Source organism: Microtus pennsylvanicus, chromosome 11 (genome assembly GCF_037038515.1).
Source record: "Microtus pennsylvanicus isolate mMicPen1 chromosome 11, mMicPen1.hap1, whole genome shotgun sequence".
Taxonomy (NCBI): Eukaryota; Metazoa; Chordata; class Mammalia; order Rodentia; family Cricetidae; genus Microtus; species Microtus pennsylvanicus.
Window position 1 is genome coordinate 92359662 of NC_134589.1, and position 18201 is coordinate 92377862.

At 44.9% G+C, this 18201-nt stretch overlaps 2 protein-coding genes across 3 annotated transcripts in view; one reads left to right on the forward strand and one right to left on the reverse strand.

Moving 5' to 3' along the window:
• Positions 1-18201, reverse strand: part of Znf597 (zinc finger protein 597) — a 324428-nt gene that overhangs the window by 229425 nt on the left and 76802 nt on the right. The window lies entirely within an intron of this gene.
• On the forward strand, positions 5066-13571 carry LOC142831528 (olfactory receptor 2C1). 2 transcript variants are annotated; one of them, XM_075941748.1, is made up of 2 exons: positions 5066-5976; positions 13526-13571. In XM_075941748.1, the coding sequence occupies exons 1-2, from the start codon at positions 5066-5068 to the stop codon at positions 13569-13571; spliced, it is 957 nt and encodes a 318-aa protein (XP_075797863.1). The 2 variants fall into 2 exon arrangements, with proteins under 2 accessions (XP_075797863.1, XP_075797862.1); XM_075941747.1 differs by lacking the exon at positions 13526-13571 and having other exon boundaries at positions 5066-6004.

Sequence of the window (18201 nt, forward strand, 5' to 3'; positions counted from 1 at the left end):
ACCAGTGTTGGGTTAAAAGCCAAGGGCTTGGCATAGGGGCACAGTGGACAGCTTACAGTGCTCTGGACTCACAGACTGGTCCTCCGCATCCACTAAGCACCAGGCAGAAGGATGAGGGATCCGGAAGTCACAGGTATAGTTCTGCAGACAACCCCTCAGCGTTCATTATTGGAGAATCCGGAGTATAGGAAAGGAGAGGAGAGACAAAAGGGGAGGGGACAGAGTCCAGGGAAACTGGAAGGAGAGAGAGCAGGAGTGACAAAGGCTTTTAAATACGCTCTGTTGTTTCCTTAAGGAGCAAGGCTAGCGGGATAGAGCTGCATCACCTCTGCCAACTAGGAGGAGAGACAGGAAAGAACATATTTGAGCTGAAAAAAAAATTTTAACTTGGCTCTGCTCAGAACAATTTAGCAAAAATCGTTACCAGGGAAAGATAATAAAAAATAATAGAAATAAAAAACAAAGCAAAACACACAGATAGAAGGAGAGAGAGAGAGACAGACAGACAGACAGACTGACAGACAGATAGACAGACACACTAGTTATCAACGTCCCTTTCTGATTTTAAAACCCAGCCCTAGATTTAGTGTCCTCTGGCAGCAAAGACTCAAAGGCAAGGAACAGCGCCTCCTGGAAGGCCTGCAGCTGAGCAAAGAGAATTTCTGCTGTGTCAGCAAGTGAAATCTCAGACTGTCCAATCACACCTTCTCCTAATTCTCCGTCTGTTGTTGTGATAAAGCAGGAAGGCACTCCTCAGCAATTTTGAGTCTTTAAAACCCCGTTATGACAGTGAAGACTTTCACAGGACAAAGAGTAAAAAAACCCTCCATTAGCACCTAACAAACCCACAGCATCAGGCTTCCCTTCCAGGACTGTTCTTCCTTCTCTCCCTTCTCTAAAAAGTACATTCTCCCTATCGCTTCCCAATGACAAATCAGGCAGGACCCTCTGAAGAAGGAAGTGCTAAGGGAGCACCCAGCAGACAGGGTCAGGGAACAATCCTCATGCCTGTTTCTCTTTGGGACAGCTCTGCAAACTGCAGTGTAACCTGGAGACCTGTTCCTGCAAAGGTAGGGTTAGCTGCCACCTGCATCCTGAGTTTGCAGGATTGAATGTTCCTAGTTATCCCGTGCTCTGTTGTGGACTTAGCCCTCTTACCTTAAAAACCCTAGGACTGCTGCAGGGGCTAGCTCAGGGTCCCTTTAAATAGGATTTTTAAAACTTTGTCTTTATTTTATGTATATAGGTGTTTTCCTTGCATGTAAGTACGTACATTACATGCATTCTTGGTGCTTATACAGGCCAGAAAAGGATGTTAGTTCCTCAGGAACAGAAGTAACAAATGATTGGGGGCCACCTTGTAAGTTTTGGAAACTGAATTCAGGTCCTTTGGAAGAACAGACAATCCTCTTAACCTCTGAGCCATCTCTTTAGCTCCAACTGTTGTTGTTTATTTATTTATTTATTCTTCATTTATTCGGGGAACACTTTCTGCTGTGTGCATGCATAAGTCAGAGAAGATTCTTTCTGCCTTGTGGCTCCTAGAGATCCTACTCAAGCCATCAGGATTAACCGCCAGCCCCTCTACCCACTGACCCATCTCGCTGACATCGAGTATCTTATCATCCACAGTAGAATAAAAATAGAAGTTAATGGAGCTTCACTAATCTTCCCCTCGAAACAGACTGACTCCCCCAACTTATCATTGTAACTAATGCTTAAATTTAAATATTAAAATGGAAATGTTACTTGGGAGGATTCATTTCTATGAGTTTACAATTAATAATAATTTTTTATTAGTCTTAAATTAATCTCTTTTAGGACCCAGACTCTCCCTTCTCTAAGATTTAGGGAAGAAAATTCATGTTTACTCTGTTTAATATCTTAAATGTTTTTATTTATAGAGTGATTGGTATATAATATGAAGACATAATGACTCCAAGGTATGGTTGAGGTGAGTGTAGCCAGAGGCATCTGGGAGGGTCCAGAGCAGGAGGAGAAGGTAATTTAACCTTGCCCAGTAGAAGAGAGAGGGATGGAAGAGACAATAGAGGGAGGGAGGAAGGAAGAGAGGAAGGGATGGAGGGAGGGAGGGAAGGAGAGAGGGAGAGGAGAGAGAGAGAGAGAGAGAGAGAGAGAGAGAGAGAGAGAGAGAGAGAGAGAGAAGCAAGGACCAAGAGAGATGTTCAAGAGGGCAAAGAGAGCGAGTGCGTGGCCCGAAATGGCAGGGTCCTATAGGAACTAGAAGCTGGGGGAAGGGAAGCTGGCAAGCTGGAGAAGTCTGGGGCAGGGTGCAAAGAGAGAGAAGCTGAGTAGAGGCCTCTTAGTGAACCCGAGGCCAAGACAGGGCACTAGAAGGTACCACAGTTAGACATTGTCCCCAGGTTTCTTTGGACCTGACAATCGGTTGCAATCTAACGTAGACTTCATTCCTTCTAGAAAAAAAAGATTTGTTTTATTTTGTGATTCTTGCCTGCCTTTCTACCATAATAGTAATGTATTTGGAAAGGCATATACTCATTCTGACCAATTAAAGATAATATTAATTTAGACTATTTTATACAAAATAGTCAGGTGCAAGTAAGCTATTTGAGAATATTACCATCATTCATTTCTTTTTTTATTAATTTATTAATTTATTTATTAAGGATTTCTGCCTCCCCCCCTCATCCGCCTCCCATTTCCCTCCCCCTCCCCCGATCAAGTCACCCTCCCTCATCTGCTCAAAGAGCAATCTGGGTTCCCTGACCTGTGGGAAGCCCAAGGACTGCCCACAAATAAATAAAATATTTAAAAAATCAGACATGCTGTAAAACTCTAGTAGTCCTAGGAGTACAGAACTAGGTTGGTGTGTGGTGCTTTGTTCTGTTTCCTCTCTAATGCAGGGTCTCAGCAGCACAGCCTAGCCTTGACCTTGCTAGGTAGATACAGATGACCTTGAACTTCAGACCCCCCTGCCTCCACCTACCAAGTACTGGGATTATAGGCATTTGTCACAACACCTGCCTGGGGTTTTTTGTTGTGCTTTTTATTTCTAATGATTCCTTTACCTCTGGTCTTGGCATAAATGTCAGTGCAGCTTTTGGACTTTGACTCACGCACCGACATTCAGGAAATACCTACAGGCCAGGAACAGCCTCTGCAGACAAGAAAGCCACACCCAAATGTCAGATTTGCAGGCAGCTAACCCACAGGTGGGCAAAGGGGGTTGTGAAGTTTAGGGAAAGAAATGGGCAGGAAACTGGGGAAGGGCAGAAAGGACAAGGATACAAGGTCCCACATTGTTCCTCCTTGCTTCGCTGGGGATCAAACCCAGGGATTTGTGAATGTTAGACAGGTACTCTACCACTGAGCAACACTCCCAAACCAAAGATTCTCTTGAAGAAGCAAACCTTGGCTGCTTCTCTCAGCGTGTGGCACTTTTCTTATTTTAGATTTATTTTTAATTATGTGTATGCATCTGTGTGTTGATACGTTCATATCTATGCAGGTGCCCTCAGAGGCCAGAGAGCACAGTGGACCCTCTGGAGCTGGAGTTGGAAACAGTTGTGAGCTACTCCCAGTACGTGACATTTTCAAACTAAATTTACAAACAGGTAAAGGCCAGGATCATCTGTGTTTCATGTAAGCTATTTCTAAAAAGTATATCTATTCCCTGCAGGGTCCTGTAACCTATGCTTCTGTGACTAAAGTATACCATAAATGGCACATACAGGCCTAAGGTGTAGATCTGTTGGTAGAATGTTTGTTTAACATGCTTGAAGTTCTGGGTTTAAGTCCCAGCAGGGCATAAAACCACACATGGTGGTACATGCCTGTGAGCCCAGCATTCAGAAGGTAGAGCAAGAGTTTAGGCCCATCTGTGATTACATAGAGACTTTCAGAACACACTGGGATGTGTAAGACCTTGCATCAGCTGGATATAGCGGTGCATGCCTTTAGTTCCAGCATTTAGAAGGCAGCCTGAGTTCCAGGACACCTAGGGCTACAGAGAACCCTATCTCAAAAAAATTTTTCTTTGTGTGGGTGTTTGTATATGTGTGTATCACATGCATGCAGTGCCCATGACAGGCAGAAGACATCACATCCACTGGACCTTGAGTTACAGATGGCTGTGGACCCCCAGATGGGTGCTAGAAATTGGACCCTGGTCCTTTGGAAGAGAGGCCAATGCTTTCATTGCTGAGCCATCTCCCCAGCTCCCAATCAGCTCATTGGGTTTGTCGTTGGATAGACCCAAGATGACATTTCAAGACCAGGAGTTGGAACTTGAGAAGGGAGGACTATCAAAGAGAGAGAAAATAAATTTCTTCAAAGATTTTATTTTTTTAATGGGCAAGGAAGTAGCTATCTTTAATCTCAACATTCAGAAAACAGATGCAGATGAGATCTTGGTCAGTCAGGGCTAGCCTGGTCTGCATAGCAATGCCCAGTTTACCCAGGCTGCATAATGAGGGCCTCTATCAAACACAAAGTCATTATTATAAATTATATATATAGGTATTCACATAAGTGCAGTTGGCAGAAGAGGATGTCAGATCCCCTGGAGCTGGATTTACAGGCTGTTGTGAGATGAGAATGCTGAGAACCTAACTTGGGTCATCTACAAGAGCAGTAATGCTCCTAACTGCTGGGCCATCTCTCCACCTGAGAAACAAATTTATCAGAAACTTGTGGGGAGATTTGCCCAAATTCAGAGTGTTTTTTCCCTGCTCAGAGCACAGAAATCTTTACTGCAGGAATTGTGTTTTGAGAATGTCTGTATCTACTTCTACCTTGCCAGCTCCCTCTGTCTGTCTTCCTGCTGCTCTGGACTATGGAGCCCTATCCATTGTCCGTCTTCACAAGACACGCCTTCATCTCTGTGCTAGGTCCCTGTTGACATGCCCACTCATCTGACAACCACGGGTCACTGAAAGCTTCTGCCTGGAAAGGCTGGATGTCTCCTTATCTGTGGAGCCTGAAGAAGGAACATTCTGGATGCAGATTCAGCAGTAGCTGCCTCTCCCCTTCCTTCCCCACAACAGTTTTCCAGAGAAGCTTCCAGTGTCTGAAGCAGCCAGGGATGGAAATGGACAGCAACAGCTCCTCTGGGAGCTTCATTCTGATGGGTTTATCTGAGCATCCCCAGCTGGAGAGGGTCTTTTTTGTAGCCATCCTCTTCTCCTACTTGTTGACCCTGGTTGGGAATTCAACCATCATCCTGCTTTCCCGTCTTGACGCCCGGCTCCACACACCCATGTACTTCTTCCTCAGCAACCTCTCTTCCCTGGACCTGGCCTTTACAACCAGTTCAGTCCCCCAAATGCTGAAAAATCTATGGGGGCCCGACAAGACCATCAGCTATGGTGGATGTGTAACTCAGCTCTATGTTTTCCTTTGGCTGGGGGCCACTGAGTGTATATTGCTTGTGGTGATGGCATTTGACCGATATGTGGCAGTTTGCCGGCCCCTGCACTACATGACTGTCATGAATCCACGGCTCTGCTGGCTTCTGGCTGCTATCAGCTGGCTGGGTGGCTTAGGCAACTCAGTCATTCAGTCAACTTTCACGCTGCAGCTCCCATTTTGTGGACACCGGAAGGTGGACAACTTCCTGTGTGAGGTGCCCGCCATGATTAAATTGGCCTGTGGAGACACAAGTCTCAATGAGGCTGTGCTCAATGGTGTCTGTACTTTCTTCACTGCCGTCCCACTAAGCGTCATCCTGTCCTCCTACTGCTTCATTGCTCAGGCAGTGATGAAGATCCGTTCTGTGGAGGGACGACGGAAGGCCTTCAATACATGCCTCTCCCATTTGGTAGTAGTGTTCCTCTTCTACGGTTCAGCTATCTACGGGTATCTGCTTCCAGCTAAGAGCAGTAATCAGGACCAAGGGAAATTCATTTCTCTCTTTTACTCTGTGGTCACACCCATGGTGAATCCCCTCATCTATACTCTGAGGAACAAAGAAGTGAAGGGGGCACTGGGAAGGTTGCTGGGGAAAGGAAGAGAAGCCAGATGAGGAGAGAGCCATCTTCTTTACTTCATACTGTCTCTTTGCCTTGCATTCTTTTTCCTATGAGAAGCTCTGTCCTCAGTGAAGTCCAGACATGTCCTGACGGTACTACACTTTTGGAAGATGGTTAGTGTTATTGAGACATTCTGTGTTTATTTACCACACATAACAGGGTAGATACGTACTGTTACAGGTCAGAAAGTTATTGCCCTAGCACAGACCTGTCTCGCTGTCTCTGATATCCATGGTAATTATTATGACATATTTCTACACAATTTTTTACTTTCTAAGAAAAAATGAAGTGTCTTGTGTAATTTTACTATAATTTCATGAATTCAAGTCCAGCATTATCAACTTCAGATGAAAATAGAATTCATCTTTATTTCTTAGCCATCCATCATCTTGGTCCAATTGTCTGTCTAGTCTCAAACTACAGGCTAACTGTTCTTCCTCTTCATTCTGTCACCTGATTAACCCCTTCTGTATGTGCACATAAAATTTACCTTCTACCTAATGTAATAATTAATGAGAAAACTTCGGCAAACCCACCTGCCTTTCAATGCTAGCCCCACGTGTCTTGATTTGGCTTCATTTAAATCATTCTGAAAGACCCTCAGAGTGGTCCTTCCCTCAGGAGGAGACCCCTAACCCAAGGAACAGTCGACACCACTGGCTGCAATTAGCAAGAGGTTTATTGGGTGGGCACAGGGACCTGTGGGCGGCAAAGTCCTTTCGGAGGACTTGCGTGCCTGCAGGCTGGGAGAAGGTCTTTTTATAGGAAAAGGGTAGCAAAAGCAGGCATACAGAAGCAATGCATGGTTACAGGGATCTCATTGGTCAGTTCAAATGAGGCGATGGGTTCATTTAGGGGACAAGTTCCCCGGAGACATGAAGGTCTGATAATAATAACAGACCTGGCCCTATCTAGGGTACATGTAGTTTTTTCCAGAACTGTTCGTTCCCCTCCTAGGCCTGGTATCTGACCACAGATATCCTGTTTGACCACCTAGGAGTACTGACTTTACCTTGAACTTACATTTATTTGTGTGAAGGCTTTGCAAAATGGCATTACAACAGCTAAGCTGGGGTCTTTCGATTCCAGCTAACAGCCAGAGCCAGCAGGTTTGCTCAGTGGGTTATGGAAGATGCTATGATTCCTCACGCAAGTTTAGATCCCAAAAGTAATCATCCATAATTCATGTCCTCTGCTTCAAGATTTTTAGTCTTCTAGTACCACTGTTTCAGGAACCCAGCAATTGGTTTAGGACAAAACTTATCTCAAGGAACTCAGGTATTGGAATCATAACACCCATATGGCTCTTCCCATGGCTAGAATGGCCAAAAGAATGCTCATCTGCCACCAGAGTTTACAAACCCTGTGCCCAGACAGAAACCAAGATAATATGGGACAATTGTTTGGCAGCTACATTACCAAAAAAAAAAAGGAAAGAAAAACCCAAAATCAATGGGTTTTAGAAGCCTTCAAAGCGCATAGATTAGAGGTGTGCACCTCTAGGTCCCATCATTCTTCTCCTTTAGAAAAGGATGAGGACCGAATCTGATCAAGTTTCGTTGTCCATAGTAAGAAGCTAACAACAGTGGGGCTGGAGAGATGGCTCAGCAGTTAAGGAGCTGCTCTTCCTAAGGACCTGGTTTGGTTCCCTGCACCCACATGGTGGTTCACAACTGTCTCTAACCTCAGTCCTTCTGGCCACCAAAGGAAGCAGATATAGATGTGGTTCACATAGGCAGGTGAATCTCTAGGTTCTAGGAAGGGAGAGGCAGAGACTGCCTCTTCAGAAGGATGAACACAGATAGAGGAACAGAGGAGAGAAGACACCAGGTCACCTTGTCTCAGCAGGAATGGGGGGGGGTAGCAGAGATTGGCAGTGGGTGTAGCTTGCCTCTTAAAGGGATAGGGTACCCAGTTGACAGGGGAGGACAGCAGAATTATAACATTTCCATCTTTCTCTTAATAAAAATGCAAGGAGTTAGGTAGGCATGGCAGGTTGAGGGGATGGGGGCATCGAGTTCTCAAGACTTTCCTGCTGGTTTGTGGACATTGGAGTCCTGGGGGACCTGCCACACCCTGGGATAGCTCGTTGCTTCACTTCTGTCCAGGGTTTGTGGTACGGAACTGTCCAGTGTCTCTTGGACCCAGAAAGGTGTTGGCTGAGCAGAAGACAAGGTTAAGTTTAGGAAGAAAAAATGTTTCTTTAGGCCCTGGTAACTGAGGAGAAGGGTTTCAGAACCAGGGAATTAAGAGAGGGTGTGTCTGACTGTTGAAGGTGAGAGAAGTGTGTATCTGACCGTTGAAGAGAGAAGAGGGGTGTATCTGACTGTTGAAGAGAGAAGAGGGGTGTATCTGACTGTTGAAGAGAGAAGAGGGGTGTATCTGACTGTTGAAGAGAGAAGAGGGGTGTATCTGACTGTTGAAGAGAGAAGAGGGGTGTATCTGACTGTTGAAGAGAGAAGAGGGGTGTATCTGACTGTTGAGGTGAGAAAAGTGTGTATCTGACTGTTGAAGGTAGGAGAGGAGTGTATCTGACTGTTGCAGGTGAATCCTTTAATTGGGCTTCCTGACACAATAATTCTTTGAGTTTGTAAAACATAAGGTTTAGACATAAACATTGTATTAACAACAGCATATTTATGCCAGAATGACTGTGACAGATGTTTTTGCACAATGAACAGCATCTTTAGAAAACGACCAAAGAGACTTTAAAATCTTGATCTTGCAGTATAGTTCTCTGCCAGAGTTACATCACCATTTTACTGATAATAATAAGACTGTGAATGGCAGCATAAGGAGAGAGAAATTTGAAAACTTGTGTTTGTCCTCAGACCTTAATAACTTGCATTTGTACAACTTAAAATACCTTTTATTTAGAACATGGTAAGAAGTTATGATGAAATTTGTTTGGTGAGGTTTTCCTATTTAAACTGCCAAACTTCTCAGCTGTCAAATTGCATCAGAGATCTTTGAGAAGAATAAAATTTTACAGAGAACTTACTCAACTGGCAGCCTAGAGCCACTCCTCAAGGTCCTCCATGGTCATCAAGGGCAGGGGCATCAGGGCTGTATTAGTCTTCTGTTAGCACAAGGCTTTTAGATGAAAGGCAGTTTTTCCCAGTGGTTAGAGCTTTCACTTAACGAAGCAAATGGCAGACGGACACTGTTCTGTGCCCATCTGCCTTCTGTCTACTTTGGAGGAAATAGAGGCTGCTTCTTTGGAGGCTGCTGCTGGTATGAAAAGTCTTTTAATAATTAAACAATTAAATACCATATTCCCCAGATCTCTGAGCAGTTGAGGGCTGTTTATCAGGTATAGATACGTTATGACTACAGCATAGAATCTGCCTGGAGGGCTGGATCCAAGCTTGACTGTACTGGCTCTCAACTTAACAGGTGAGATTTATACTTGTGAAGGACACAGAAGAAAAAACTGTTTTCAATAGAAACTTACAATAGTGGAGAACAGCTTAAAGCAGGGTTGGGTCACATATGCAGTATATTGTAAGAGATTTAAAAGTATGTAATTTAAAATATATGAGACTTATTGCTTTCTTAGTCTGGAATGAGATACAGTGAACAGAGCTCTATGTGTAATGGGTGTCCCAGAGGGCCCTGCAAGGTGAACCATCATGTAGACACAACATTTTGTAACAGAGCATAATGCTAATTTTTAAAATCTTAAAGCAGGTCGTGTGGTGAACCCATTGGAGGCGCACTTTGGCTGGAGGCTGAACTTCACGAGTCTGTGGCTCCTCCCTTTCTTAAACTCAAACAAAAATGGCTGCAGCCTTGCTTGCCCATGTGGTATAACTCTTTACATTTAACCATCCACTGGTACAAGTTAGAAATGTATATGGTTTTACCAATCAGTTTCCCGCAGGTGAGACAGAAAAATAAACGACTGGCTCTGGCAGTTATCCATTCATCCACAAGATAACGGGTCCGAGAAAGGACAGTCGCCCAGGAGGCACTAGGCCAAGAGGGGAACCATATCCCAAAACAGATCCATGGATCCGAGAGGCCCTGGGTCCAGAAAATGAATGGAGCGCTCAGTGAGTGCAGAGCTAGGGCAGAGCCTGAGAACCTAGCTCCTGGGAAGTGACAGAGGTGATTGCCAGGGAAAGCTGACTAGAAGAAGGCAATCTTACCAGCTGTCCCAGGGAGATGGAGCGTTGGGAAGTGGGGTAGCAGCTCCAGGTCCAGGATCCCCCTGTGCCTTGGACCACACGCCCATGATGCAGCAGTGGTACAAACAGGGCTTAATGAATGGAAGAGAGAGAGATCCCTCTGCAAACAGCTTAGCCATGGTGGGAGGCATGGGGGGGGGGAAGGCCACCAGAGGACAGAGTTTAGCATGGCTGTGATTGCCCTCCAGGAGCAAAAGGCAGACAGTCAAACTCAGAGAAAGGAGGGTGCATTCCCAACTAACAATCTGGCCGAATGCAAGCTGACCATAGGCAGTTATGTAGCTTTTATCTGAGGGGGGAGTGATGGAGGAGGGTCATCTGTCTTATCTGTTGCTTTCATTGGTTAATTAATAAAGAAACTGCTTGGCCTTTGATAGGCCAGCCCTTAGGTGGGTGGAGTAGACAGAACAGAATGCTGGGAGAAAGAAGCCAAGTCAGTCAGTCGCCATGATTCTCCCACCCTACACAGACACATGTTAAGATTTTTCCTGGTAAGCCACACCACGTGGGGCTACACAGATTATTAGAAATGGGTTAGATCAATACGTAAGAGCTAGCCAATAAGAGGTTACAACTAATGGGCCAGGAAGTGTTTAAAAGAATACAGTTTCTGTGTAATTATTTGGGGGTAAAGCTAGCCGTGCGGGCGGCCAGGCACCAGGAACGCTGCCCGCCGCTCTTATTACAGGGGAGGTGCAGTTTCCATGAGTGAGACAAGAAGAATGCCCAGAATCTGAACTCCAGCATCCCAGAGGTTCAGCATGGACCACAGTTCAGGCTGGCCTTGGGTGGTCACTTACATGGTCCAGAGGACAGGTAGACACAAACCGGACCCCTACATGACCACATTGACTTGGGGACCCTAGTGAGGGGCTTTAAGTTCAACAGGCAAGTGGTTGATCATTACAGGGTCTTTTACACAGGGGAAGCCCCTCAGAATGATTGCACATTCATGGAGGCATGGCCTGTGTGGGAGGAAGCTCCCATTCCATGTTAGGTGTAGAATTTCAGTGATTTTGGATTGGAAAAGCAACCGTATACAAGGGTTAAAGGTTATAGGATCCCTAGCAGTCCTCAGCTGCAAGGGAGAGCCATCAGAGTCATGGAACCAATGGAAGGTTCATGGTGGAGAAACCCTGGCAGGTCACCTGGTGGGTGGGAGACAGACAGACAGATGTGGAGAGACTACGGGTTCATTTAGTGGGTATTAGGTTGGGTATAAGTGTAAAGGGTTATGGAGAGGGGAGACAAGGAGAGAGACGAGGGAAAAAGTGGGCGGACAGAGAAAGAGAAGAAAGAGAGAAAGGGGAAGAGATAGGAAAAGGCTGCCTCTTCAGAAGGATAGACAAAGAGAGAAGAAGAAACGAGAAGAAAGGAGAGGAGAGAAGAGGAGAGGAGAGGAGAGGAGAGGAGAAGAGAGGAGAGGAGACACCAGATCAGCAGGGGAGATTGGGGATGGGTGGTACTTGTCTCTTAAAGGGACAGGGTAGCCAGGTGACAGGAAAGGTCAGCAGATTTATAATACTGAGACTTATTATTAATTATGAAAGCTTGGTCCCAACTGCCTCTTAAAAACTTAATTAACCTGATTTTATTAGTCTATGTTTGGCCCCATAGTTATTTTTCCTCCCCTCCATTCTGTGTGTCCAACTCTCTCTGAGTAATGCTGGAGTCTCTATTGTGCCTAGATTCATAACCCTGTGTTCCTCCCTCTCCAGAGAGTTCCACCCAACCTCACCTGCCTAGCTAATGGCTGTTCAGCTTTTTATTAAACTGTTCACAGCCACACAACGTCACACAGTGTACAGGAATATTCCACAACAAAATATGAATTTAAGTGCTGATACACCAAACACATTCCATAACGTAGATGTCTAAGAGTGAACACAGAAGAATGAGAGCAGGAACTGAGATTAAGGTTGAAAAGGAAATGATAACAGTTCACTGATGGAAGCCCTGTCTGGGAGAGAACAAGGGCAGTGTGCACAGGATTCTGTACAAGAGTCATCCTATTAATTCCTGATGATGGAAACAGACGTTTGCCAGTTTCTTCTCAGTGTGGACTAAAGAAATGGACCTAATTTTTGGTTTTTCATGAGTCTTTCTATGAAGCCCAGGCTGTCCTAAGCTCACATTCTTCCTGCCTCAGCCTCCTGGGTACTGTGAGTATAATGTGAACCAGCAATGAGTGTATGTGTACATGTAGACTATGTGTGTGTTCATATACACATGCAGGTGCATGTGTATGCAAGAGCAGTAGAGCAGAAGTTGACTTCAGGTGTCTTCCTTGATCGATCTTCACCTTAGATTCTGGGAGAGTCTCTCATTGAATCTGGCACTCACCGACTGGCCACACTGATTGGCCATTGTGGTCCTAGTATCTACATATCTCTGCAACCGTTTCCCCCAAGGTTATAGCTGAATGGGACTATACTTGGAATTTTTTTAAAAAAAAAACTATGAAACTGATTATTACCACTGGGCGGTGGTGACACACGCCTTTAATCCCAGCACTAGGGAGGCTGAGACAGGCAGATCTCTGTGAGTTTGAGGCCACTCTGGTCTACAAGAGCTAGTTTTAGTACAGGCTACAAAGCTACAGCGAAAACCTATCTTGGGAAAAAAATATTATTATTATTGTTATAATTTTAGTTTGAGACAAGCTCTATCTTTGTAGCCCTGACAGTCCAGTAACTTGCTATATAGACTAGGCTCACCTCAAACTAATGGAGATCCACCTGCATCTGCCTCCTGAATTCCAAAATTTAAGATGTGTGCTAATCGAGCAAGGACCTCAGGACCGCAAGGGGTGCACCCACACACTGAGACAATGGGGATGTTCTATCGGGAACTCACCAAGGCCAGCTGGCCTGGGTCTGAAAAAGCATGGGATAAATCCGGACTAGCTGAACATAGAGGACAATGAGGAATACTGAGAACTCAGGAACAATCGCAGTGGGTTTTTGATCCTACTGCACATACTGGCTTTGGGGGAGCCCAGGCAGTTTGGATGCTCACCTTTGGAGACCTGGATAGTGGTGGGCGGTCCTTGGGCTTCCCACAGGTCAGGGAACCCTGATTGCTCTTCGAGCAGATGAGGGAGGGTGACTTGATCGGGGGAGGGGAGGGAAATGGGAGGCGGTTGAGGGGAGGAGGCAGAAATCCTTAATAAATAAATAAATTAATTAATTAAAAAAAAGATGTGTGCTAATATTCATAGCTTGATTTTTTAATGTATCTTTATTTATTTCCTTTATTTCTTATGTGTATGAATGTTTCCCTGCATGTGTATCTGTGTACCACGTGTGTGCCTGGTACCCAAAGAGTCCAGAAGAAGTCATCAGATCCCCAGGATCTGGTATCCAGATGATCGTGAGTCACAATGTGGGTGCTGGGAACTGAACCTGGATTTTCTGGAAGAACAACAGGGCTCTCAACTGCTGAATCTCTCTCCATCCTCCACACTTGGCTTTTTGTTGTTGTTGTTGTTTGTTTGTTTGTTTTTCAAGACAGGATTTCTCTGTGTAGTCCTGGCAGTTCTAGACCTTGCTCTGAGGACCTGGTTGATCTTGAACTCACAGAGATCTGCCTGTCTTTATCTCACAAGGGCTGGGATCAAAGGTGTGTGACACAACCACCCAGCCACACTTGGCATTGAATGTGGGGACTGAGGATAGGAACTCAGGTCCTCGTGCTTGCACGGCTGGCACTCCCCAGGTGAATCATGTCCCCAGACCTATAGATCTTTTTGTAATAACTCTGTCGCTAGCCATTTGCCTTTAGACAGATTACATAAAATGCCCCATGTGGTTCCTCTTCTGTACAAAAGCCAAATGATGCTTCTTGGTGATGTGTGATTGCGACCATGCTTGCCTGCTCCTGAGCACATGATTGACAGCAGAAGCTGCAGATATTCTGAGGATTCTGAGATGTTGCGGTCTGCCCACAGGACAGCGCTCCCACTGGGCAGGGGTCAGGCTAATCCTGCTTAGGCTATAATCCCCCACTGTACATCTTTAGTACTTGTACCCCCGTAGTGTTGAGGATTGTCCACAAGACCTTCCAAGGCAGGGCAAGTCTGTGTCACTGACCTGCATCCTCAGCCCAGTGCCCATTTCTTGAAGGAATGAGGTTTCTCAACTGTTTGTGGAGTGATTCAATTTCTATGACATCTCATGACCTAGCCATGTTCCCAGTTACGTCCCACATGGTTCTGTAGTGGAATAAATTATTGCTTTGAGTATATGAGTGGAAGTTTCCTGGCCCTGACCAAAATCTCAAAAGTGCATCACAGAGAGGAAGACCTGTTGGTGCCTAGTAAGAAAAGCCTTCACTGGGATGCAGTGACTTAATACCAGCCAAGACATTCAATTACTTTATGCTTTATCTACTTCTCTGTCAATGGGGTAGGACATTGGCCTCCTTTGCCACATAAAGTACTTTAAAGACATAGAACAAATGAAAGAAAAACTAACTCTATGTAATCACTAATTATTTATGGGACACAGTTATTCTTCTTTTGAGCTCAATTAGTTCTCCTTGTGTGGAGAGAGGTCAGATGAAAGACTAATTTGGTTCTTCGGGGACCTCTCTCCTGTGTTCTGGCCACACAGGCCCTATGTGCTAATTGCCTGGGGTGGAGGTGGTATGGATGAGTTGGGACTGAGGCTCCCTGTCTCTTGGGTCCCTCAGTATCAGCCCCATGAGGAAGGAGGTCAGGACCAGTGTTGGGTTAAAAGCCAAGGGCTCAACATAGGAGCACAGTGGACAGCTCACAGTGCTCTGGACTCACAGACTGGTCCTCCGCATCCACTGAGCACCAGGCAGAAGGATGAGGGATCCGGAAGTCACAGGTATAGTTCTGCAGACAACCCCTCAGCGTTCATTATTGGAGAATCCGGAGTATAGGAGAGCAGAGGAGAGACAAAAGGGGAGGGGACGGAGTCCAGGGAAACTGGAAGGAGAGAGAGCAGGAGTGACAAAGGCTTTTAAATACGCTCTGTTGTTTCCATAAGGAGCAAGGCTAGCGGGATAGAGCTGCATCACCTCTGCCAACTAGGAGGAGAGACAGGAAAGAACATATTTTGTTAGGGGCCATTTCAGGCCTCTCCTCTCTCCCAGGGCCTTGAAGTAAAAACCTTGAGATGGAAAACCTAAAGTTAACTAAAACATTGTGTGCTAATCTTAGAGACTCAAGGTCCAGAAAGCACCAGAGAGTGCCCCCATTATTCCTTGCTCATCGCTAACAACAGGTGTTCTAACCACTGACCTTGCAACTACCCTGCTTAGCTGCTGAGCTTCCTAATCCCTTCCTCCTTCTCCCTTTCCCCCTGCCCAAGTTCCCCACTGGAGGAGTATTTAAGACAAAAACTTGCTTCAATAAACGAGACCTTGACAAAAGAATCTTGGTTGGTCTCCTTCTCCTCTCTCGCCCATGTTCTTTCAGATAGTGCCTCTTCAGGACTCTGAAATAACTGGACCTGCTGGGCGGGGCAATATTTGACCTGAAAAGGAAAATTTGAAGTTGGCTCTGTTCAAAACCCTTTAGCAAAACTCATCTATACACAACTGGTAAAGAAAATAGAATATAATAGCAATAAAAAAAAAGTCAGGCGATGGTGGTACATGCCTTTAATCCCAGAACTTGGGATGGATGAAGGGGCAGGAGGATCTCTGTGAGTTTAAGGCCAACCTTGTGTACAGACAGGGTCCCAGCAAAACAGAGAAACCCTGTGTCAAAAATACAAAACAAACAAAATGAATAACAGAAAAAAAAATAGACACAGGTAATCAAAGTCCCTTTCTGATTGTGAAACCCAGCCCTAGATTTAGAGTCCTCTGGCAGTAAAGACTCAAAGGCAGGGAACAGCACCTCCTGGAAGGCCTGCAGCTGAGCAAAGAGAATTTCTGCTGTGTCAGCAAGTGAAATCTCAGAATGTCCAATCACACCTTCTCCTAATTCTCCATCTGTTGTTGTGATAAAGCAGGAAGGCACTCCTCAGCAATCTTGGGGCTTTAAAACCCCATTATAATAGTGAAGACTTTCACAGGACAAAGAGCAAACAAAACCCTCCATTAGCACCTAACAAACCACAACATCAGGCTTCCCTTCCAGGACTCTTCTTCCTTCTCTCCCTTCTCTAAAAAGTACATTCTCCCTATCCCTTCCCAATGACAAATCAGGCAGGACCCTCTGAAGAAGGAAGTGCTAAGGGAGCACCCAGCAGACAGGGTCAGGGAACAATCCTCATGCCTGTTTCTCTTTGGGACAGCTCTGCAAACTGCAGTGTAACCTGGAGACCTGTTCCTGCAAAGGTAGTGTTAGCTGCTGCCTGCATCTTGAGCTTTCAGTGTTGAATGTTCCTAGAAAAAGAGACAGGAGGTGGGAAAGACCCATTTTTTAAAAGGGAAAGTAGGGAATGTCACAGTGGATGCTCTCAGTGGCTGCAGCTGAGGACATATCCTACCAGGACCCCAAGGGTCCGCCAATACTGCTGCCTGAACACTAATGCAGACAATCCTCTTAACCACTGAGCCATCTCTTTAGCCCCAACTTTTGCTTGCTTACTTGCTTATTGGGGGAACACATTCTACTGTGTGCTGCATAAGCCAGAGGACAGCTTGCAGGTGTAGATTGTTTCTATCCTGTGGGTCCTAGGGATCACCACAGGTATCAGTGTTGGCAGCAAGCCTCTCTACCCACTGAGCAACCTTGTTAACACCAAGGATTTGATCCACAGTAGAATAAATTTTAATGGAGCTGATAAGTATTGGATTCTTGGTTGCTGTGTTCCTACAACAAAGTCATAAGCTAAATCAAACCGGACTAATAAATCCAGATTTAATAAACAGTGCAGAATGAAGCAAGTCACAGGTGACTCTCAGGAAAGCAGCAGAGACAGCAAGAGAGTGTGTGGCAGATCTATGGATGGTGTCTTGGGCATTTCCAGGGGAGGAGCTGCCAGGTGCTAACCTTCCTCAGGTGCCCAGCTTTCTCAGGTGGGCGGGCTCTGGAATGGGAGGAGTGAGGTTGGGTGGGGCTTCCCAACAGGGCTTCATTTATCTTCCCCTCAAGTTACTGACATCTTGATAGTCAGTAACTGTAATAAGAGATTCTGGAAAATATAACAATACTATGAAATAGCATATAATTTTTACTTTTGAGCAGAATCACAAGAGATTTGAGCCACTTTATTCTAATTTTCTGATTTGTAACCTGCCTTTCCTGATTTATTTGCATCAGTATAGAATGTGGGGCTCCAGAGATTGGTGTTTCTCATACAATGTGAGCAAGGACACACTTAGTTCTCATTATAAATTGAATTCTTTTGCTTTTGTGATATTTATTGTTTAATCTCTCCAAAAAATACTGCAAGCTCTTTGTCAATGTTCATTTTCTGCCCATAAAGAGGAAATTTCTTCATTATTAACGACACTGCCATTTCAGCTGGGTCTATTCCCACCGATTGATGAAGTCTCAGGTGTTTTTTTTAATAATCTCAGAAGCCTTCTTTTATATAGGTCTTTAATTTTTTACTCTGCTTTTGTGGTAAAAGTATTCATTCTAAGATATTATCTTCTTTCTGCATTAAAATTCCCGTAGGGAAATGTGTAGAGGGTAAAATGGCCAGGACACAATCTAGTTCTGGATTCAAACGATCCATTTGTGCATCCTGTAACTTCTTTTCTACCAAAATCAATTCTCCCTCAGCCTCAGCTGATAATATTCCTGAACTATTTAAGTCCTTGTCACCTTGTAAGGATTGAATTAAATTACTTAATTTTGAGTTGTCAATCCAATTGTAGGCTGTAGCCGGTTAATGGTTCCCAGCAATTTTAGAAAGTCATTCAGAGCCCACGATTGAACTCTGTTGATTTGGGGTTGAATTTTTTGTAAACCTATTTTATACCCTAGGTAATTAATAGAATCCCATCTTGTGTATTTTTTCAGAAGCAACTAATAATCCCCAACAAGGCCAAATGTTCTTTACTTCTGCAAA